General features: G+C 40.2%; 1 protein-coding gene across 3 annotated transcripts; it reads right to left on the reverse strand.

Annotated features, from left to right (window-relative positions):
• Nucleotides 1-338: 338 nt before the first annotated feature.
• Nucleotides 339-23,228, reverse strand: usp31 (ubiquitin specific peptidase 31). Of its 3 annotated transcripts, XM_084130144.1 has the most exons (17): nt 21,689-23,228; nt 19,525-19,662; nt 15,220-15,314; nt 15,056-15,148; nt 11,419-11,554; nt 11,043-11,190; nt 10,115-10,289; nt 9,833-9,944; nt 9,611-9,705; nt 8,872-8,949; nt 8,297-8,426; nt 7,201-7,320; nt 6,713-6,938; nt 6,444-6,602; nt 4,859-5,011; nt 4,642-4,680; nt 339-4,555 (listed from the first exon to the last, which is right to left on the reverse strand). In XM_084130144.1, the coding sequence occupies exons 1-17, from the start codon at nt 22,217-22,219 to the stop codon at nt 3,057-3,059; spliced, it is 3,927 nt and encodes a 1,308-aa protein (XP_083986270.1). In that variant the 5' UTR covers nt 22,220-23,228; the 3' UTR covers nt 339-3,056. The 3 variants fall into 3 exon arrangements, with proteins under 3 accessions (XP_083986270.1, XP_083986271.1, XP_083986272.1); XM_084130145.1 differs by lacking the exon at nt 4,642-4,680; XM_084130146.1 differs by lacking the exons at nt 4,642-4,680; nt 4,859-5,011.
• Between the last annotated feature and the right edge of the window lie 324 nt (nt 23,229-23,552).

Genomic DNA, 23,552 nt, shown 5'->3' on the forward strand with positions numbered 1-23,552 from the left:
ATTTTACTCCGAACCATCCCTTTAAGACATGACTATGTTTACATTAATATCTCACCCAAGAATGATTCATTTGGTGTTGGCCTTCACTATGAGCACTTTATCAAAATTTAAATAACGGAGTTAATCACCAATTTTCAGAAAGTTAAGAGAAAGTAAGGGACAGTCTCACGAAAAACTGACTGTTTTACACCCCTTACACCTTTCTGTCACAGCCTATTTTCAAAAGGAAGGTGGCAAGCCCCATCTTGTGGTCAACATTGGATATTACAGTGCTTGAGAAAAGTTCAAAACCAAGCTAAGCAAATACAATGATTCAAAATAACCATTTCGAGTACATATTTGAGGTTAGACCTCTAACACAGGTCTGTTTTTTTAATCATAATTCAACCGCCAACTTACATTGGGGAGATAATGTTATGAATACAAATGATTGAAATGCATTCTTTAAAATAAAAAATAAAAAACATTAAAAATAAAAGTGCATACACATAAAACATACAAATAAATTAACAAAAAGCATTTGACAGTCTCATGCAACCAAACATTTGCATGGTTTATTATTATTTTCCTCTTTTGGTTGACCTAGACTGACATTTGTATAATAAAATGATCACAGCCCAGTTATAAGCCCACCAAAGCGGGTACCAATACACAAAAACTGCTCTGGACCGAGAGAAATCATTCCAGTGTGTAAACCAAGGGCAAGCATATCATGTCATAAGACTGATACAGCTTCATAATAATTATAAAGTCATCCGTCCTATCCAAACGCTTCATAAGACCAAGTCATATTAGTACTTCAGCCATTGAAAATATCCCATTTACAATAAGACTTGGAGAGGGTAATAGCACTTCTCTGAATTCATGGTCCGAGAAATTCACAACTTAAGACATGGAATGACATGAAAGACAAAATGAATGTAGTGTTTAGTGTATCAGCATTGCAAGCGATGCAGGAATTGTGTGCACTGAATGAATGCTGATGATAAAGGTCAATATTAGATACAACACTCCCTACAAACTACATGTGAAAGCATGACCAGAACACATTGCGCCAGCGAAATGTGAAAAAAATAATAAAAAAATATATATAAAATATACAAAAATAAATTCATCACATGGAAACAGGGAGGTCATACCCTAAAGAACAGCTTATGAATTAAAATAACAGTATTAATAATAAAAAAGTGTGTATAATAGAAAAAAAATAGCATGAAAATGCAATGCCAATTGCAAATTTTTGAATACATATGGTTAAAGCTAATTTATGCTCTCATATTACAATATTTATGAAATCAAAAGTTCGACAAGTGTGCAAAAAAGCAATTAAAAAACGGAAAATTCATGCTGTTTTTGTTTAAAAAAGCAGACATTGATAACCAGACTCGTCTTGTTTAGCAACAGTCACTTGCATAGTTAAGTGCATGCGTCAATGTAATCATGCAATACCGCTTTGTACAAATACTTTTTCAGTGCACACATAATATGGGCCTGTCGCAAAAAAAAAGAAAAAAGCAGCGTGCTACACATTAGGTTCATTGCTAAAGTATCTATTTTAAGATATAGTGTGCTAAAAGGGAAGGGTTTTTGAGACCGAAAAGCAGCATGAAAATGAGAACGGTTCAACATTGGCGTCAGCACCACTTGGATTAATGTTTTAATTACAGGGCAGCAAGCTGAACAGTGGCCAGCATAATGACACCATTATGCTAATGTAACAATAATGACTTGTTTAACCTTATATTTCTCCTGTCATATATAACATTTTGAATGAGTCCAAATGAACTTGTCTGAGCTTACTCGAGATGGAAATATATTTATGCCGTTGACAAGTATGCAAAATAAACAGGCCTTTCTGCAGAGCCATTTCAACTGGGTATTAAATCTCAAACTCTTGGCACAAAAAAAAACAAACAAAAAAAAGATTTAAAAATGAAACCCCATTATCGTGGTGGGGCATTACAATCCTGAATTTTGATTTACATTGATTAAATGCGTTTCATTACTATTGCATATGCACAGTATTTAATATCTTTTAAATAATGTTTCTCGAAAACACGTCATGTCAATATATCTGTTCTCCTACAAAGTGTTGAAAACTATTGCACTGGTTGTCCACAGATAAATATGGAGATAAAAACCTTAGCGGGGTTCAACTCCAGCTCACTCAAGCCCAAATGAAAACTGCTCACATATATATCGGCATTGGATTTGGCGGGCATGAAATGGTTCAAGTATGATTATGTGGCTTTCAAAATTTCATTATAAAAACAAAGATTTACAAAACAATTTCATGCAGGGCTTACACTGCCTCCATTAATATTCAGATAAAGAGATCACAGCATTTTGCTGGAATAAACTAAATCGATTGAGTTTAAAGATTGTCCTCCACTAATTTACCAATCGAAAGATCACATTCACACAGCAACGATTCAGCTATCGGCACATTTCTAAGGGCAGTAATGCTACTTGAACACTTGTAACTGCTCTCGTGTATAAAAGGATAGAGTGGGGTAGGAGAGCAGCCTTTAAGAGGTACCAATGAGATTGTTCACTGCTGAACCCCAGTAATGCGGCCAGGTTTCATGATGTTACTCTTCTCGATCTCATACTGTATCAGTGCCAGGGGAACACTGGACTGTAAATAGCACCAAGTGTAGATGTGGAGTGAATTGGTACAGTACTCCAAGGAATAACGCAAGAATCTAATTTCATCATAAGTGGCTTGTCCAAAGAAAAAGGAATGGTACCAAGATAAAAAGTATTGTACATATTGTCCATTACATCTAAGCATTATTCGAGGGAGAAAAAATATATACAAAGTGCTAAGTTAAAACATTCCTATTCAGAGTCATGAACAGTAGTAGATTCATTTACCATACCTTGCCAGAGGCAACGATTTGGTTCCATGGCAGGATAGAAAGGCGCTTTCTGATAATTTACATATTTTCTTTGAGAAAAGTAAAATACAGGTATATACTATATACTTTATATTCTTCTTAGGCACATCAAAAAATAGCTGCATTACAGAAAATAATGGAACTGCTATTCAAATTTCATTGAGGCGTCTGTGTTGGCCGTGCAGATGATTGCATGCTGGAAGAAAGCTTTCTAGAGGATGCCACCTTTTCAAGAGGCCTTTTCCCATTGATGGGAGACTGAAGACTAGTCTCAGAATTGGAAGACTTGGACTTGCCTACTGGTAAGAGAGAGCGCTTGATAGGAGTGGAGGCCTTCAAGGACTCTTTCTCATCAGTAGCAGCCTTGCTGGAGCGCGGCTCCGGAGAGACCTGCTGGGAAGAGTTTCCCGAGCCTTCACCCTCGTCAGCATTGAGTTTGTTCTGGCTGCAGGACTTGGCACTCCTCTCGACAGCCTTCTTGGCGAGAATCGTGGTCTTGCCCAGATCGGCCGACCGCCGAGTCTCTTTCTGCCGAAGCGCGCTCTTGAAAAACGAGAGTCCCTTGTCCTCGGATTTGCTGCTGCGGCGGAGGTCTCTTGAGGAGACGCTTGGGGAGCGCAGGCTGGTGACTGAGGAACTACTGCTGGAGCTTCTCACTGGTCTCCTCTCGGGCCCGCTTCCTTCAACAGTTCTAGGTTGGGATGTCCGTGGGGTGCCACTGACTCTTGACTTCTCTGCAAGGGGACTGGTGTGGGCCAAGTCCTTGCTGGAGCCTCTCTCCACCAGCTTCTTCTTGCCAGACACAGAGTTTCTCTCAGCCAACGAGGAGCTCTTCTTGGATGTGGGTGATGGAGAGGCAGAGGATTGGGGCGTGGAAGCAAGGGACAGCTTCCCCTTTGTGCCTCCTGACACTGGAGACTCCTGTGCCTGCAAGGACTCTTTCTTTCTGGAGGGCGTTCCTGAAGGTGTACCCTTGGTACTCTTGGGAGAATCACCCTTCTCTTTTAGATTGGTCGCTTTGGTGCCCTTTGCTTGAGGGCTGGAAGACACTTGGGAGGATGGAGATTTCGTTACAGAAGAGGTGCTCTGGCGCTTCTTGGAGGGCTTCTCTTGGTCTCCCTTGGTCTTGGTGGAGCTCTTCTTGTTGGAGGACCCTTCTGCTTTCTTCTCCGACCCAGAGCTCTTATGCTTCTGCTCTTTGGAGCGCACTCCGAGAGTATTCTGGTCCACAGCATTAATCTGGTTGTTGTTGTCAATGGGCTCACCTTTAGAGCTCTTCCTGTCAGCCTGGGTTGGAGCTCTACAATAGGCCTCATCAAGGATCATTTTCCCATTGCTGTCATCACTACAATTACCCTCCATCATGGCCAGCGGGGCCTTACTGCTGGGCTGACGTTCATGTCTGCTGTAGCCACCGAAGCAAGACGTGGACACTTTGTCGTCACAAGCTTCTCCTATCCTCTCTAGAGGAGGGGAGGAGCGCGAGTCCAAAGAGAATCGCGAGGGCGAATTGGACCTCATTTGTAGTTTTGCTGACAGAGACCAGGAAGGTTTCATCCCGTTTTCACTGAAAGCCAGAGGACTGGTAACCGACGATCTAGAGGACAAGCTCTGCCGTTGAATGCTTCTCACGAAGGGCCGCGTTGAAAATCCTCCTTAAAAAAAAGGACAGAGAGATTTAAACTAATGTGTTGGTAACAGACTGAATGAAAAGAGCATTGGCATGCAGTTTTGTCTTAACTGAGCAAGGCGGGAGATCCTGTGTTAGTAAGCGCTAAAGCTACAAGAGAGAGAAGACATAATAAAGAAAGGCAAGAGTAAAACACTGGCACAATACACAGAATAAGAGGACACAAGGAAGATGAGGGCAAAATATGGTACTACTTGGCTTCTAAATATTTATTAAAGACATCGTGAAGATAAACATCCATGTTAAGAGGCATAACGATGTTCCTCACCATCGTCTTCACTGCGATCACCGGGAAACTCCACTGACTCTGCCAATGAGATCAGAGATGTGCGTCTTGAGGAGGCTCCAGAGGCCAGGCTGGGCGGCCTGCTGCCTGGAAGCCGGTTAACCCAGTGTTCACATAAAGATGAGCTGGTGGAGCCTGAGATCACATCCAGGAGTTACACAAATCCAAAAACAAGGATCTTCATTTAGAGGGCCATGGTTTGCACTGTTGTAAAATTTTATTTTTTCCCCCGAAAAACATGTTATTCAAAATTTCTTCATCAATAAAAATAAAAATAAAACATAGTAGTACGTTTTCTGTTCACTCTCTGACTCGTAGAATTAAATGGGCTGTTTTGATACTGTACTTTAAATATGTTGTGATGGGCTAACCTATTGACTAACCACTGTGGCCATCAGGGTTGTTGAATACTGAAATAGATAGTTGTTGGTCACATGGCAGTTACTGCCATACAACGTGTGATATTTTTTTCCCAAAAGCAGTATAGGTTAGGTATTAGTAGGGCAGGGCGGTATGACAGTATATATCATGACCACCAAATAAAGAGATTTTAATATATAGATTATTTTGCAGTATGTAAATATATCCGTGTAGCACAGTACTACTTAAAGTTATATAAACATAAGAGTAATAAAGAAACATGCATGAATGAGAAAGTAAAGTTGATGTTGAGCGCAATAAGCTGTGAAAAAGAACTCAATGCAGTTGGTGCTAGCGCTGACAGACACACAGCTGAAGCCTGTGCACAAAAAGTGGCCTCTCTCCGACAGCATGCAATCACAAATTCTGAACGTTTATGATGTTGAATAAAGTTATTAAGCGCAATACACTGTGAAAAAGAACTCCATGTGGTTGGTGCTAGCGCAGAGTGACATACAACCGAAGTGCGAGCACAGAAAGTTGCCACTCTCAGACAGCATGCGATCGCAAATTCAGTTCTCTTTCGCGTCTTATTGTGCTCGAATGGTCAGATAGATGCACAATAATGTCAAAATGCCCGTTGTGTGGAATATTCCTGTGAACATATAGTCGGTTATGTCTTAAATTAACAAACAGTTAGGTGAAATACGAATTAGATCCGTGCATTCGTTCTTAAAGGGACAGCAGCCTGGTAAACTGCTGTTAAAAAAAAAAAAAGTATGTCATACATTTTAATAATTTCAATTTTGGGGTTCCACGAAGTGGAAATAAAACTGAGAAAACCATGATAGAATTTTCATTTTTGGATGAATTTTCTCTGTAATGTGCTCATGGCTCAGATGTCAATATTATGACAATTTTGAATGACCCAACTACGTCTCCATAAATGAGCTGGAGGTCCTTCAATGCAAGATATATGTCTAGACAGTACATCAAACTCAATATTTTTAATTGTTAATTCTCCAGAACAGAATCTCTAAAAAGGCTCTTAAAAACTGTCATACTAATATGAAGCAGTTTCATTGGGCTGGAAAAGAGGGTCACTTGGATGATCACATGCCAGCACCTTCACAAGCCTTCTAAATGAACAAGACAAATGAGTTAGCAAACTGTGTCAACCCAAAACTTAACAAGGAACAGGAGTCACCTGCAACAGAGCTGTTTGCCGACCAGGAGGGAATAGTTGTCCTCCTTTGATAGAACAGAATGTATGCAGTCTGCTGACAGACATCCTCATCAGCTATAGGCTGAACCTCACTGTCATCAAAGCAATACCACTGCCCATCAATGGAGTTCTTACAGTACGCTGTTAAGAGTAAAAACAGGGAATGAAATATCAAATCCACCAATCAAGCCGTTAATACAATACTATTTTGAATACTACACTTAAGTTCCTAGTTCTCTTTAAGGTGTTACCTGTGTAATGCCCTCCATGCATGTTTCCGTGATGGTTACACACAGCATAGAGGTCATAAAGGTAGTCGTCTGGGTTTCGGCCAAGTCCGTAAGGTCGTCTCCATGGTGACCAGTGTGAGGGTAAGCTCCAGCTGCTCTGGCTTCTCTTCACCACATGGGGTGCCATATCCATGCCAATCAAAGGAAATCTCACCATGTTTTGCATCTTAACCCTCCTATCCCCTTCCTTGAAAACACAAGGCCCACATATTAGTAAGTAGGCAGTCACTGAGCGCACACATTTATCCAAAGATATTGAATAGGAATTCTAACACATATATCTTTCCTGGTAGATAGTCATGATAACCAATGGATCGCCCCCTAGTGGGGTATGAACCTTTAAGTACTAGTCTACTCTAAACTTTAACCACAGGCCACTCTAACACACATTTGCACTGCATGTTGGGAGCACCATTTGCACAGGTGATGTGATCTAATTAGTACAGCACCTGTCTAAACCTCTTGAGATGCAAAATGAGAACATCAGGCAGGGTCCACAGGCTGAGTTTGATCCGACCCTGTTGCAGCTGCCTGCAATGAGGGCAGCGCCAGGCATCGTCTGGGGCCAACTGGAAGGCATACAGGAAGCAGACATAAACAAAATCAGTCAGAGGGGTTTTACATTTTACAAATCTGGCTGTTTCTTCATTTTCCTTAAAGCACAGCCAGTTCCAAACCCTTTCATAATTGCCCACAGCCAGCTCCGGCTAACCACAGTGTATATTTATATGCTATGTGGACCCATTCCAGGGTTACAGATGTGTTTGCAAAAAAACTAGCAATTTTAAAACAGCACTGACAGCAGAAATAGAGAAACCTTGACATATGTGTCCACAAAGGCAGCTCTAGAGAAGTGGAAATTAAAGGAGTGTGATAACTCTTTTAAAAAGACAGTTCACCCAACAATCAAAATTCTGTCATCATTTACTCACCCTCATATCGATCAAAAACGTTCTTCCGTGAACACAAAAGGAGAGTTTTAGCAGAATGTCCGAGCTGCTCTTTTCAAAACGAGGAAAGTGGATGGGAGCAGTCAAGCTCCAAAAATGACAAAAGCATCATAAACTGCCTCTTGTGAAAGGAAGAGACATAAACCTAGGGTGTGTTCACAACTGGCAGGTTTGGTTCAGTTAAAATTAACTCTGGTGTGTTTGGTTCATTAGTGCGCACCAAACAAGCGCTTCCAAATGAACTTTGATGCGGTTTGGCTGAAAATGAACACAACATGGACCAAAGACATCTTAAACAGAATGCTCAAGTATTGTTTTGGATGTTCGTTAAGTTCCATCACAAAATATACATCATACAAGCCAAACTACAAGTGTGAACACACCCTTAAGTTCACTATTCACTGAAAATCTCGTTCGACAGCCTTGGTCTCCTTTCATTTTCTTTCTATGGAATAGTTTAGTTATTTCTCGTTTTGAGTTCCACAGAATAAAGTAAGTCACACGGGTTTGGGAGACATGATGTTGAGAACATAATGACAGAATTTTTACTTTAGCGCGAACTAACCCTTCAGTGTGCACCAAGCCAGACTTTTACCTGCTCCTCTTTGGTGTAGAGCTGGAAGCACTGAGCGAGGGTGCAGGCCTGCGGCTGATGGTGCTGCTCTCTGTGCAGATACACACTCTCAGCATCAGGGATGTACTCTTCCTCAGTGTGTCCAAACAAACTGCGGGAATCAGAACAAACACTGGAGACAAATCTCTAACCAGACCAGTCATGCATGACTTCCTATCCTATGACTTCAACATATTTATTTTGTCTCTGCAAGATATTTTTCCAATAGTTTGCCAGAAAATGTTTAATACATGCACAAAAAAAAAATAATACATAAAAAAATTAGCGCACATTCAAAAGTGATTGCAATATCCCACATACTGATTGTGGCTCCCTGATGCCCGCAAATGATATACAATATTCCCCCCTCTTCGCCAATTCAGAAAACCCCCTGCAGTTCCCTCATAAACCTCCAGGGGTTCGCAAATCCTAGTTTAGGATACCCTTATCTATTTTAATGACTCAATTTTAAAGTGTGGTTTATTTTTCCAAATATATTGGGGGTCCACTATATAAAAACTACAGAATAGTATTAATTATGGCTTGGTTTTACTTACTATTCCTTGGTCTCTTTGTCCCACTCCACTACAATTTTAACATGAGGAGGTCCTCCTGGTCCACAGGATTTATATGCTCTACAAAGGAGAGATTGAGGAAATAGGATTTATCAAATTAGTGATATAGTGATACAGATTACATAACCAATGAAATTTGTTGTTCTTCAGCACAACCAAATTTTGATTATTTGAAACTATTACATCTATAAGATGTTACGGGTGTGTGTGTGTGTTAAGAACATGTTCAGTAGGTCAAACGGCCAGTAGAGTTTCTGATGAAGTGCTTCAACGGCAGTCATTACATGCTAAAGAAATGAGCGCTAGCTTTGCCACTCAAGTGCCTGTCAAAGCCAAACATCCCCAAGTCAGGGATCACTACAATAGTAGTGAAAATAATTTTTATGCTTGGCTGAACTATCCTTTTAACAGATGTTTCAGTATCCAAAATGAAGCAGCCTCGTTTTATTTTGTTTTATTACATTTATTTAATCTAATAATCACCCTGCCTGCAACACTAAAGCAGTTATAAACTTTTTATCTATGCTCATTAAAACATCTAGACTAATGTGATGTCTTTGGAGGTTTGTGTAGTTAATGGCACTTTAATAAAACTACTCAGTATTTGCTGGCTGCACATGTAGCCAGCGGAAAAACTGTTTATGTGCACCAATGGTGAAACAATGTACTTGTCTTTTAAACCAGTCAGTTGGACACCTGAATTTAAGTTTGCATAACAAACCTTTCCACAGTGGGGTGACATAGTGGCTGCTCCTCTTGTGGCAAAAGATATGTGATCCCAACCACTCCGACCACACGCAGACTAAAAGGTCCAACCTAAAATAATCAATCCGATTTATTAGTGCAAGTTGTATGCAAGACAAAAAGTATTTATTTGTATTGATCCCACCAGACTAACACTAATAAATAGCTGTATTTTAACACCAGCAGAAGTATCACTGACCTGAATGTAAACTCCTGGCCTTAATAGGTGACGCATTTTCTCAAGAATTTCTTTCTGCAAGACATCCCATGTCACACTGCGCTCTAGATACAGTACGAATGGAAGACCAAACCTGCAACAAACAGATTTTCCACTTACCGTCTTGGTAAGGTTTTTGCATACATTTTAAGACATTCTCCACGTGAGATGTTGTGTCAAATATAATGGAAATTCAACTGATGTGTTAGCATGAGGGAAAGACAATAATCAGGGTGTTTGACTGTTTTCGGCTACTGCTTTTACCTCCGTCCTTGATGGCCAGTGCAGGCTCTGTTACAGATCAGCAGAATCATTTTCTCACATCCAGTGTTTTTGTTGGGTGATGCTGGATTCATTGCACCCTGCATGAAAGATGGTGTTCGGCTGGTCTCCGCTCCGTATTTCAAATTGTTCTGATTCAAATTTGCAAGGAGGCTCCCTGGAAATCATTAAAAATGTTACTTAAATCGTTTAAGACAAAAGAGACAGAACTAGTAAGAAGAGATCTAAGCCAAGTTAGTTCCTATGTTTTCAAAGACAAAGGACTATCTTTAGTTTATTATTAGTTAAGTTTCAATAAAGGCTGATTGGTTATGATTAGGATTATTTGACATGACTATACAGTTTTTCTTAAGCCCAAAGTATTCTTCGGTTTTTACGTGTACACTAGGGTATGCGTACAGCATGAGTGACAAAAATATTGTCATCAGCACAGCCTGATTTTTCTAACCGCACGTACTCCGTATGCTCAGCTCACACAATTGCCATGAATTCTTTTTTTGCACCAATTAGTTGGTTCAAACTAACAGACTAACTTTCGACTGTTAAATAACACTGGCCTGGCCCGTTTTTACTGTTGAAAAAGAAACTGAGACAAAACAACAAACTCTTGGAGATACAACAACAATAAACGACAACGTTGAAGAGTGACTGTGTAAAGGGGTTAAGAGATACACACAAAAGTAATAAAGACATTTTCATCTGTAATAACTTCTGGAGAGAAATAGCACAGACCAACACTGGATAAAGATGAAATGTTCTAGTAAGCATGCGTTAACCAGCTATGTTCGCGCTTGCTACGAAACGGAGAATATTTTGAATATGTGTTTGGCTGTAGGCCTACGCTAAGTGTTTGCGTCAAAACTGACGTATACTTTGGGCTTTAACCAAAGTGCAATGCATGAAAAAGTACCTCTTTTAGAGCGAATGTTTTCTAATCTAAAAGTCTCAGGAGTTTCAAAAGCAAAGACTGAGTCACTCTCTTGAATGATATCAAGATCGTCGTCATCGTCACAAAAGGAGCGGTGGAAACCGTCGTAATACATTTCAGTCAGGACAAACTGCACAGACATAAGGCAAACAAACAGGAAACGGCTTTGGTTGATGACGTTATATGGGAAGACGAACACACAAACAGCAATTACTGTAACCCTCCATCAGTGCCCACACCTCAATATTAATGGAGAATCAATATTGTATTCAGGGAAACAGTAAAGATCTTTAAACCAAGACTTGAATGATGCAAAATAATATGTCGGTACTGTGCAAAAAACCTTTGGAAACTGCACCTGGTCTGGTGGGATCTTGGTCTCACGTGATACGGCCTCTCTCAGTCTGGACACAGTGCTGTTGAGTGGTACGGCCACACCAATCCTCATGCAGTGAGAGTACTTGCCTTGATAAACCACGGTCACATACAGAGGCCTGAGGAATGTCAAGTGATGAAACAAATTAATCCAAAGCAACTTTTAGTGCACAGAGACAGCCACCCTAGAGCAAACAAGGGCACAATAACGAAAGGTCATGGATCGCACCATGAAAAGTTCAAACCTACAGCCTTTTGGTTGCCAACCCAGATCATTAACCATTAGTCCACATCACCACCTAACTAGGGATGCACGATATATCGGTCACCATATCGGTATTGGCCGATATACATGTTCAATTTTAATGTTATCGCTGATAAATAATGGATTATTTCCTTCATCTGAGGCACTTCAGATGTGCACCGTATCCCATGATAGTTTTGAATTGCTTGAAATATTATTTAAATCACTTCAAAAAGGAAAGTGCAACATGTGCAGCACATGCCAGTCTTAAAGGCTACATAAAATTAAAATGAGAACATTATAATTGTGTGCTGGGGATATGGCTTCTTTAACAATTTGGATTTAGATTTATCGGCCAATATTGGTTATCGGCTTTCAAATATAAAGAATTATCGCTATCGGCCTTTTTTTTTTTATATTGGTTTACACCTAACCAAAAACTCAAAGGGTCCGTTCTCCCCAAAATGAAAACTTCCATTCATCTTCCAAACACAAATGAAGATATTTTAATGAACCTCAGAGATTTCTGTCCCTCTACTGAAAGCCCACACAACCAAAACTCTCAATGCTTCAAAAAGTTCATGAAGACACCATAAAGTAACCAATGGGAATCACTTCACATGCAACAACAAACTTCAATGGTTACTGCTCGCCAATCAAGCATGTTTGAGTTTACCATATTTGATGAGCTCTCTGTATGTGGGTTGATCATTGTTAATAATGTGAATAAAAGCCTAAATTAAATCTGTTCATCACATAAAGCAGAGATGGGTAAACGTGGTCCTTGAAGGGCCAGTGTCCAGCAGAGTTTAGCTCCAACCCTAATCAAACACACCTGAACAATCTAAACAATTTCTTCAGGATTACTAGAAGGCTACAGGTAGGTTTGTGTTATCAGAGATGGAGTTAAACTCTGCAGGACAGTGGCCCTCCAGGACCGAAATTGCCCATCCCTGATAAAGCAATTGTGTCTCTTCAGAAGACTTGGATTAAACTGCTCGATACATACGGATATCTTTTACGATGTCTTTATGAACTTTTTGAAGCTTTAAAGTTTTGGTGGAATGGACATTCAATGGAGGGACAGAAATCTCTTAGGATTCATTAAGAATATCTTAATTCTTTTCAAAGATAATTGAAAGTCTTATGAGTTTGGAACGACATGATTGCGAGTGAATGATGACAGAATTAGCATTTTTGGGTGAACGATCTTTTTAAAAAGTAATGCTATTATATTCTTACCTGAAAGCATCTTCTAGAATTTAATTTTAGTGAGAGTTTAGAAAAAGAAAAAACATTAATTTAAAATCCAAGCAGATACACCGTAATGCACTATTTGCAGTCTTTTTTTATAGCATTCAGCAGCCTGTAAGGACTGAAAGCATTTAGCATTGCTTTAATGATGCTTGATCACCTCTCCAAATGCATTAGGAAGCAAACTCATCTCTAAAGAGGAAACGCAGTGTGCAGTGGTCCCAGAAGATGAACACTTACTGGCTAAATCAACAACTCTTCCTTAATATCTTCCCACGTGAAGTGGCATATCAAGGAAGGGTAGGGAATAAATCGCCTATGAAATAATACACAGAGATAACAGCAATTGCGAAGCATGGATAAACAGAATTAAGGAAAGGGCAAATGAAATCTACTCCCACAGACTGTGACGGCCAGGGCAACTATAAGTCAGCGCTTAAGTTGCACATCGTTGAACTTCAAGACGAAATTTCCTCTTTCTCGGATCAGTCATTCTTCATGCTGGCAGAGCATAAGCTCTAAATCTACTCTCTCTCTGCACTAATGTTTTTCAGAGTGGAGAGACGCCGACAGTGCAGAAAGCTACTGTGGGTGGACGGGTCAAAATACCCCCGATTCCTCTTTATGATGTAGAACTTCTTGGATTAGGGATGATATGAAATCACCGGCAGGGTTTTACAAAATAATGATGTGGAAGTGAATCCTGGCCAGCTATTCTACTCTCCCTGGGGCTATTAATCACTGGTCCATCATCTCTGATGTACTATGGGGGGCAGGTGGGCTGTAAATCACTGTCTGTCTTCTAATAGTACGCCTTCTTTAATCATTAATGTGTACTAATAAATTCAGCAACTTAAAAAAATGCTTCTGGATTAAATCAAGTCCTCTCCTTGATCAACCACTTCACCGGCCTCTTAAAAATAGCATCACAGTACCTCAGGAGAGAAGCAGAACTGTATAATAATTTGAAGGGAAAAGTATATTTTTAGCACCTAAATCAAAGAGAAAATAGCAACTTCATAACTTTTGTATTTTATGAAGGAATATTTTGAGTAAAAGGAATTTAAGCACTATCAAAAAACAGACATCTATGTCATATCTGTAGTATGCTGTCAGTTTCTACAGAAAATTTGTTGAACCAATTGGTTTAACACTGATTGCTAACCGCCACAACTGGAAAAAGAGCAGCAGAAGAAGAGACGATCTATGCACCAAACCAAAACAACAGTTCAGATGGCACGCAAGAGCTTGCTAGAAGCCTATGTGCTTTGTGATGCTTTTTCCTGTTGTACCAAACTCATATCGAATATTATATATATATATATATATAAAAAATACTATTTGACATGGAACAAACTTCACTCACGTAAATAACAGCAATAGCTTTTCTAAAGTCCTTTAACAAAAATATGAGATTCACACTTCTGTTTATATTCAGCAAGGATGCATAAAAATGAACAAACGTGACAGTAAAGACATAATGTAACAAAATATTTCTATTTTAAATAAATGCTGTTATTTTGAACTTTCTATTCATCAAAAAAAAAAAATGTATCACAGTTCCCACACAAAAGCAGCACAACTGTTTTCAGCCTTGATGATAAATAATAAATGTTTCTTAAGCAGCAAATCTGCATATTACAATGATTTCTGGAGGATCATGTGACACTGAAGACGGGAGTAATTGATCACAGAAATAAATTAGATTCTAAAATATGTTAAAATAGAAAAAAGTTATTTTTTTTAAACTGTATTGTTACGCTTTTTACTTTATTTTTAAAGCAAATAAATGATGGTGAATGTTAGTGAAGATATATCGTGGGCTGTGACACAGATCCACCCCAAAGTTTCCAGAGTTAAATGAAGCCATTAGCTGTATCTGAATGTAAACTGAAAGTCCATAGCAGACTAAATTAACAACATCATTACAGCAGTCAGGAAATTGAACGCTTAATCTAAACTTCGCAGAGATGTCCGAACATATTTCTTCATATTCATCCTACCCCTGATGATCAGTCAGGTCATTAATCTGCCTTTATGTCACTACAGATGAAACATGTTGCTGTAATGAAAAAACAGAGCAAGGAAATTAAATCAGAGTCTCTCTGACATCAGTACTTACCGTGAGTGAGGTAATGGAATCGGGAGGGAGATGCAAAGAAAAGGATCGAAAGTGTTGCTCTGTTTCTGACAGTGGGGACAGGTGAGCGAGGATCTGGAATCAACAGAGGTCACAGTGAGACAAATATTTAAGTACAGTCGACAGACAGACATGAATGATCATACCTGTACTGAGCTTGAAACAGCTCTTGGACAAATGAGCCGGCTGAAAGAGGAGGTGAGGGTCCCTCTAATGCTCCATCATCTTCTTCAATAGGTGGCTATGGTGACAAACATGAGAATGTTCACAATACTAATACCAGTAACTCAAGAAAAACAGGAAGGTGGTCAACTATTGAATATTGTGCACAACAGATTTGCATATGATGCATCAACATAAACATTTACCACACTAATAAATAAAATGCATCTGTACGGAGCCCCTAAAGGGACTTGGTGAACCGCATTTACTTAGTTGTAAGTCTCGAAATGTCCCGCTTAAACAGACAGTAGCGTCTTAAATACTGTCTGTATGGGAGTCAAGCTCATATTCTCTTACCAGTGACCAAAGTAGGTAGCACTTTTGCATATACATACTGTATAGTTATTGTAGTAATTCCAATAAATGTTACTAACTAGGTACTAGTCTTAAAGATACCCCTAAACCTAATCTTAACCCATGTAGTTACCTTATATTATTCAGTACTTTCTTGGTAAGTACATTGAAAGTGCATGTACTGTAAAATAAAGTGCAACCCCAAAGTAATATCAAAAATGGCAACATCCATAAAACTGAAAAGTCTTATCGCTTTTTACATAACAAGAGTCCAATTGAGCCATGACTTTATCTGTCAAATCTTCATTAACCGTCAGCAGCTTCAATGTAAACGTGCTAGACGGACGTGTTTAACCGTTGTAGGCATCTCGCGCACAAACGTTTCAGTCATGCACAGAACAAAACTGATGGGAGCAGTTTCAGAAGGAAAACTGACTGGATCTAAAACCTTCAGATGACACACAGCTCATATCTCTGTCTCTGTAAGTTACCAAAACCACACAGTGTGTTGTGCAGCGCAGAGCGTCTCTCTCGCGCTGTGTGACGTGACTAACTAGTTGTCCAGTCCGGTCGCGTACACACAGCACGGGTTTTCCAAGAATGTGGTTGTGAGTCCTGAAAATGTATACGGTTTTGGTTATAGAATGCGGTTAACTTGTCACTCCCGTAAATAATCATACTATGTGCGAAAGGAATAACGTATTAAGAACTAGAATACAGGACTGACAACCGTATTCTGCTGCTGTGTGAACGTGGCCTATATAATAATTCATATAAAACTTGTGAACACATGATCAGATCACCACAAGGAATGTGTCAAAGGAAATTTTTACTGGACAGTTAATGTGCTTTTTGCATGCTGCACATACACAACCATTTAAAAGTTTGGGGTCAGTAAGATTAATAGGCTTAATAGATATTAAAGGCACAATATGTAACTTTTTTGCTTAAAAAATAGCAAAAATCACTATATCTATGTTATATATATTTTTTAGTTGTGTACTTACATTATCCCGACTGTTTCCAACAACTTTTAAACCAGGAGAAATTTGTAATTTAATTCGAGAAACGTCCCGTTTCTTTATTTCCGTTGTGTCGCCGCCAATGCCGTCATATCCGCGTTGTCCCTGGTTTCCGCTCGTGCTGCCATGGCAACTAGAGCCCTCTGATAGTAACCAAGGCGGCAGACGTGGACAACTCTGTAGTTCGCAATGTCTATCTGCACGCTGTTGTTGTTTCGTTCAAACATTATGGACCACGGCAAGCAGACTTTGGATAAAAAAGGAGAACTAAAACGAGAATCAATATCAGCGCGGTGTTTTCGAGATGCCGAGAGCTCCCATAGACAATATATAAACGAGAGCTCCACGTCCGAGACTTCAACTGCTCCTATATGTACTTTATTAAACAGGTGAGCACATTTACATAAAACTTATCAATGTTTTATAGTTCAACAATGATAAAATGTCAGAATATGATCTGTATGTTATTCTAATGTTGATCTAGTTTACTGCTAGTCTCATACAGACAGACTAACACATACATTTCAACACATTCAAATGCAGTTTAGTGTGATAGTGTAATGTTAGACCAAGTGAAACAGCGCTGCGTTACCTCACAAGTTTAGTTTGTCTAATAAACTGACCTGTGAGTAGTAATTCTACGTATAGTTCGGTAGAATGAAATGTCCATATTCCTTTTATATCCGCGGGACTCGCGTCGCTTGTGGAGCTGATAGCTGCCTCTTAGCAATCCCGAACTGCTTCATATCACAGTCATGATAAAAACATCGATGTATTCAGTCATCCATAAACATTATTAGATCGGTCGGCTTGACGTTGACGACAAGATCCATAATTCTTAGCAAATGTTGCGTCATCAAACTACACCTTTGTTATTGTAAATAGGTTAGCGACCCCTAGTGGCGAAAAATGCCATACTGTGCCTTTAATAGGTATTAGTACTAGGTATTAGTATAATAGATTAATACTTCTATTCAGCAAGAACCATTCAATTAATCAAAAATTACAGTTTAGACATTTATAATGATGCAAAAGATCTTTATTTCAAATAAATGCTGTTCTTTTTAACTTTCCATTCATCAGAATCCTGAAGAAATAGTATCACGGTTTCCACAAAAATATTAAGCAGCCCAACCGTTTTCAGCAATGATGATAATAAATGTTTCTTGAGCAGCAAATCAGCAAATTAGAATGATTTCTGAAAGGATAGTGTGACACTGAAGAAGACTGGAGTAATGATGCTGAGATTTCAGCTTTGCATCACAGAAATAAATTAGCCTACATTTTAAAATGTATTACAATAGAAACAAGATATTTGAAATTTGTAATAATTCTTCACTCTATTCAAGTTTTTACTGTATTTTGATCAAATAAATGCAGCCCTAGTGAGCATAAGAGACTTGCGCTTTTAAACCATCCAAAACGCTGCTCCGATTAATTTCTACTGAAACTTTGTAAAGAAAAATCTGAGGGATGAATTAAAATTATTTTCAATAGTAAATTAACATAACGCAACAAAAAAATCCTGTCAACTGATCTTGACTTGTATTGACCCAAAAACATTCTTTAAAATTCCAGAATTAACATGTTAGACCAGAAAACATCTACTCAATCTAAGCGCACAGAAGAACTGTTGTCAAACGTCAGAGTAAAGGTGCATGCATGTGATTATGCCGCACCATAAAGGAAGAACTTGAGTAAATAAATAAACCCCCAAGACAGTGTAAGTGATTGATAATCTGAGAGACTGACATTCTTTTATAAGTTTAAGATTCCAGCTGAGCATCTGACTCTCCAGGGCAGTGCAGTCAGTCAGCCAGGAAACTGTCAGCCTCGTGCTCCTTGGCACAAACTCTTAGAAACCACATCGTACATCTAAATCAATCAGACAAGCTGAATGACCTCATGCGAGGATGCAAGTGGCTGACCCTGACCAGGACACCACAGGCTGTAAAAAGAAACCAAACGAGCCCTCCTCCAAACAGGCCATAGGATGTGACTTAATGTCCCATGTATTTGATATATAATGCAGAATTTAACTCTTTTAACTCCTAGCGGCCATTCCAGGGCAGAATGGCCCTATAAATCCAGCCGCGTTTGGCTCTTCTCCTGTTCTGCCATTTAAACAATTGAAATCTCAAGCTTTTATTGACCTGCCAATACAATCCCCCTTCTGTGCAACCTTTGTAAACAGCAAGAGTGGTTAACGGTCTCCAAATTCAGCTGACCTTTAAGGTGCTCTAAGCGATGTTGGGTGAAGTCACTTCTTGTTGACGTTCGAATATTGTCAAACAAAACGGAGGCTAGCTCGACCCTCCCTCCTCCTCATTCCATCCCCTCCCTTCCGTGCTTCCTGAAACAGGCTTTTCCGATGTAAATTGGGGACTTTGTGCGTTCCTTCTCCTTTTCCCTCTTCTTTGCTATTTGTTCATCGGAACGTCGTCTCTTTGGTCGGGCGTATCAAAATTCAAGAGAGTATTATTCTAATGTTAGTCGTTGTCTAGGACATCTTTCCTCTAGCTAACTTCCCTCTTCATGCTTCTCTCTCCTCCACTCCCCACACCCCACTTCATGTGCATGCGCACTAACCCCCCAACCCCAAATCATTCTTGTCGGTTATTGGCTGGAACACTGTTTATGTTTCGTGGTCCAGGCTGGGCCAGTTTGTTTTTCTTGCCATTTGTGGAGCCTGGGCTGTCTACAGAGACCGCATTTTTTTACAGTGTGTTCAGGGGACCGGCAGCTAGCGGATAGTGAGGAGATGTTTGCTGTATGTGATGCAAAAAGTTTCATCCTAAAAAACGCTTGACATCGCTTAGAGCACCTTTAAGAGGAGAAAACTACAACATCCTTAGACTAAGTAGCTATGCACCAGCAAAACATTCAGTCATTTCACTATGACATCAGCAATACCTTTATAGAGGCTATGATGTTAGGGTGTACAAGATGGTTGAGGTCTTCATGGACACGGTCCAGTAGCCAGAGAAGGAACTCCTGGGCGTCGTGCTGTGCATTTCCCCGGTACTGCATGGCACTCTTGGCCACAGCATTCTACCAAAACACACACAGTGTTAGTCAAGCTTGGAACAACAAGGCATGAATGTTTCTGATCACTAGGAGCAAGAACAGATATGGAACAGTTCAGTGTTGACAACTGAGCTTTTTAGGGGTTTACCTAGTGTTTTTAACCCTATAAAGCCTATACTGTATCATATTTGATACATGAATTTTTAAGGTCTCTAAATTATCTCAACATGATCAAAGCTTTGCTGAAAAACCTTTTGTACACAATCTACTTCATGCCTTCCTTCTGTCGTCTGATTGATAGTTTTGTTTTTTTCAAGAAAATGCCTTGTAAAAATGTCCACCTTAAGGTTGAGGTCTTTTTGCTGTAAAATCTTTAATGGGTTTTATAAAGTAAATGTTAGAATAACTTATGTTGTTATTCATATTTCAAAATGAACACTTACTGGACTGAAGCTTAGGCTTAATTGATTATCCATAAACAAAACAATTTGAGCATATCAAATATGATACATCAGTCTTTTGAGGAATGTTTATTTGTACTGTTCATCTCAGTTATCATTGTATTGCATTGCATTATGTTTTGTTCCTCAATTAAAGAGCTTTGATCATATAACTGAGCATTGTATATCTTAAGACATATTGGGATAAACTTATATTTGCAAGTAGTCAGCTATACTGATTTACATTAGAAGCTAGAATTTCCTCTTACTTTTTGGCCATGTAAATAACATCTGCACCAAATTGCATATTTTTGCTTAGTTTAGTTGTCCTCTGAATAGGATTGGGGTGTTTTTTCCCCTCTAGCATGAGCTACAAAACATGGGCCACAAAAGCCTGATGTTTTAAACATCACACAAAACAAAACTCACATGCAAACTTTGGCTTGCTTATAGATGTAAAGTGTGATAAGAGAAACGATTTACACCTAGGCTAATCTTTGAAGCTGACTAGTAACCAACAAAGTGTGATTGCAAAGATAATCACTGAGTGTTCAAACACCTACAAGCGTGCTGATTGGCTAAACAAGGGTCACGGTAAAAAAAAAAAAAAAAAGTTTTGTGGTTTAGACATTAGTAATGAGAAGTTCTCACTTCTTTTGAACGCAAAACAAAACAAACTCAAAACAAACTCACTTGTTCAAAACAAACTCACTCGTCATATAGCCCTAATCGGTTCTCTGCAAATTTCGAAACAAACATGTTAAATTCTCAGCTTATTGATTTATTGAAGGTATTGACTCAAAAACGCTCAATCTGATTCAGTCCAATTCATGAATGACTTGTTTGAACCATTTTTTTTTCCTTTTCTTTTTTTAAGTTGGCATGAACCGGAAGTTTACACAATACTCTTTTCTTCCCTATTGCGGCATATATCCGAGTGAAATGCTTCTCAAACAAGAAAAGAATGCTTGATTTTGTACATCGGGAATTGATTGGATGGTTGTGGTTTGCTACTGCTGTGATCTTATGTGAGTGACTGGTTGTCCCGCCATTACACCAGTAAACACTTCATCAGAGGCCCTGTCCCAAATGGAACCCTAAGCCCTCACAATCTTCCTCCGAGTCCACACTTTTGTGACATAACGCCGCTTTGACTGTCGGGTAGAAGTCTGCCGCGGAGCTTGCGGGGTCTGCAAAAGTGTGCATCGGCTGAAGTATAATTTGGGCTTAAGTCTACAAGACTGCAAGTGCACATGAAGTGTGGCATTTGGGACAGGGCTAGAGAAGAAAAGTCTATCCAAAACAGAATGGAAGCTAGTTTGATTAAAGATTACGGTTTCACTTTATTTTGATGGTCCCTTTAACACATTCTGTTGACTTTAAGTAACACTGCACCAACATGTCTACTAACTCTCAGTGTTAGAGTATTAAGCCTAGTAGACTGGTAGGGTTAGGTTTAGAATAAGTTGACAAATAGTTGCAAAGTGACTTCTAGTCAGTAGAATATCAGTTGGCAGACCATCAAAATAAAAAGTTGGCAGATATTTACTTCTTTACCGACTTCTACAGAGCAATCAAAAAGACGAGTGTCATCCTTCGCGTGAACTTACTTTGAAGTCTCGACTGTGCTGCGGCGTGTACTCAAAAGTCCACAGGGCTCGGACCAACCCCGACAGCTGCTCGGTCACCTCTCCTTTGTCCTGACCGCCCTTCCTCTGCACGACCCCGTTCGTCTTGGGTTTCTCCTCTTCGTCCGTCTGATCGCCTCGATACTGCTCCAGCGCCAGATACTCCGCGAACAGCTCCGTGTTGCTCAGGCACTGCAGAATAGCGTTCATGAAACACGTATTGCCGTGGTTTTTCAACCCGGACACTCCGGGGATTTTGTCCCCGGACAGAAACCCCCCGCAGTCGCTCTCGTCCGACGCGACGGACCCCTTGCCTTCTTTCTTGAAGGCTGTGAACCCCCCATCGTCCTTGTCGCCCACGGGCGCGTGCAGCTCCGAGCTGAAATGCGAGAGCGTGGACAGAGTCTTCAGGACTCTGCTCATGAAACTGCCCACGGAGCGCACCGAGCCCCGGCGGAACAGCTTCTTGCTGAAGCCGGACTTCTTCTCTTTACCCGAAGCTTTGCTGGACATGCTTGAAGTGTTTAGGGCATCCCCTCTCTCAGTGATAATCGAGTGCAAACGCTGGCTGCTTATTTAGAGCATAAAATCGACTCAAGATCTGGCATGTTACTTCTCAAAGGGCTAGCTAGCTGGAGGCAGTGCCTCTATTATCCAAGTGTTTGCTTCAGTGACACAACCCGAATTTGCCTCGAGAAGATGCATTGTGAAGCGGTCACGCCTGCCACTTTTTCAGATATTAAAAACCTGTTATGTGAAGTTGGCAGTAATCTAGCATCCGGTTATTAACTTGCAGCTAGTTGTCAGCCATCTACTCGCTCCGCATCTATAACACACTGTATCATATGTTCACTGGGTATTACTCGCTACTAAACAAACCGTTTAGGTTTGCACGCTGCCTATAATCCAGTGAAGTGATTTCTACTAGCTAACACAGTGGCTAACTAGGCCTGCCGAGGCTAACCGTTTGCCATGTCAATGAAACGACGGGCAAAAGTTAATTTCTACCGGAGATCGAGTCCAGCATCAGCATCAAACGCGCTTGACTGACGCGCGTGATCAAACGCTGTAGGCACGCAGATCACTGTCATAATACAGGACAGTGGTTAGCTCGCGCTGCTAGTGCGCTAGCAGCTGCCGCTTCTTCATGCATAATTGAACGATGCACTGCAACTCCACCCAGGCAATGACGCGCTGTTCCGATAGCTAAATATGCGAAGGCGAGATACTTTAGCTTGTTTTTGTTTTGTCTATTTAGATTTTGAAGTCCATCCGTCGCACCGACCCCTCTCCAGCGCGAGCCCGATGCTACAGGACAGCAGCAGCAGATGCGCGCGACCGAGCCAGAGTTCGGCGTGCACCGCAAATCCGTAGCGTTTTCGCGTGTTCTCGTTGACTCAGCGGTTTTCTTTTAGCCCGTGCAGTTTGAAGAAGTCTGGTGGATTCCGATAGTGATAGTGGTGTGTTTGGTGGGCCGTCTCGTCCTCGAGAGCTTTTCTAAAATCACTGACACTGCAGGGCGCGGCGATGCGCCGTGACGTCACAGCCCAGCAGAGCAGCCTCGTTCAGGTAGTTTCTGGCAGCTACTGGTGTTAATGGATTAGGGGTGTCCTCAACCTCGAACGACTCGTAGTACTTTATTTTTCACTGTAGACTATTCTAACGCACTGGGTAGTGCACGACAACAACATACTGTTCTAAAACACGGTTTACCATTTTATACATACAAGTAGGCTTAAAGCCTTACTGGGTGGTAGCCTACTTCCACAGCCACCCAGTAAGGCTTAAGTACGCCTAGGCCTTTATCAAACCAGAATTGTGTTCCTTTTACGCATATTACACTGGA

Source organism: Abramis brama (genome assembly GCF_963993115.1).
Source record: "Abramis brama genome assembly, chromosome: 1".
Taxonomy (NCBI): domain Eukaryota; kingdom Metazoa; phylum Chordata; class Actinopteri; order Cypriniformes; family Leuciscidae; genus Abramis; species Abramis brama.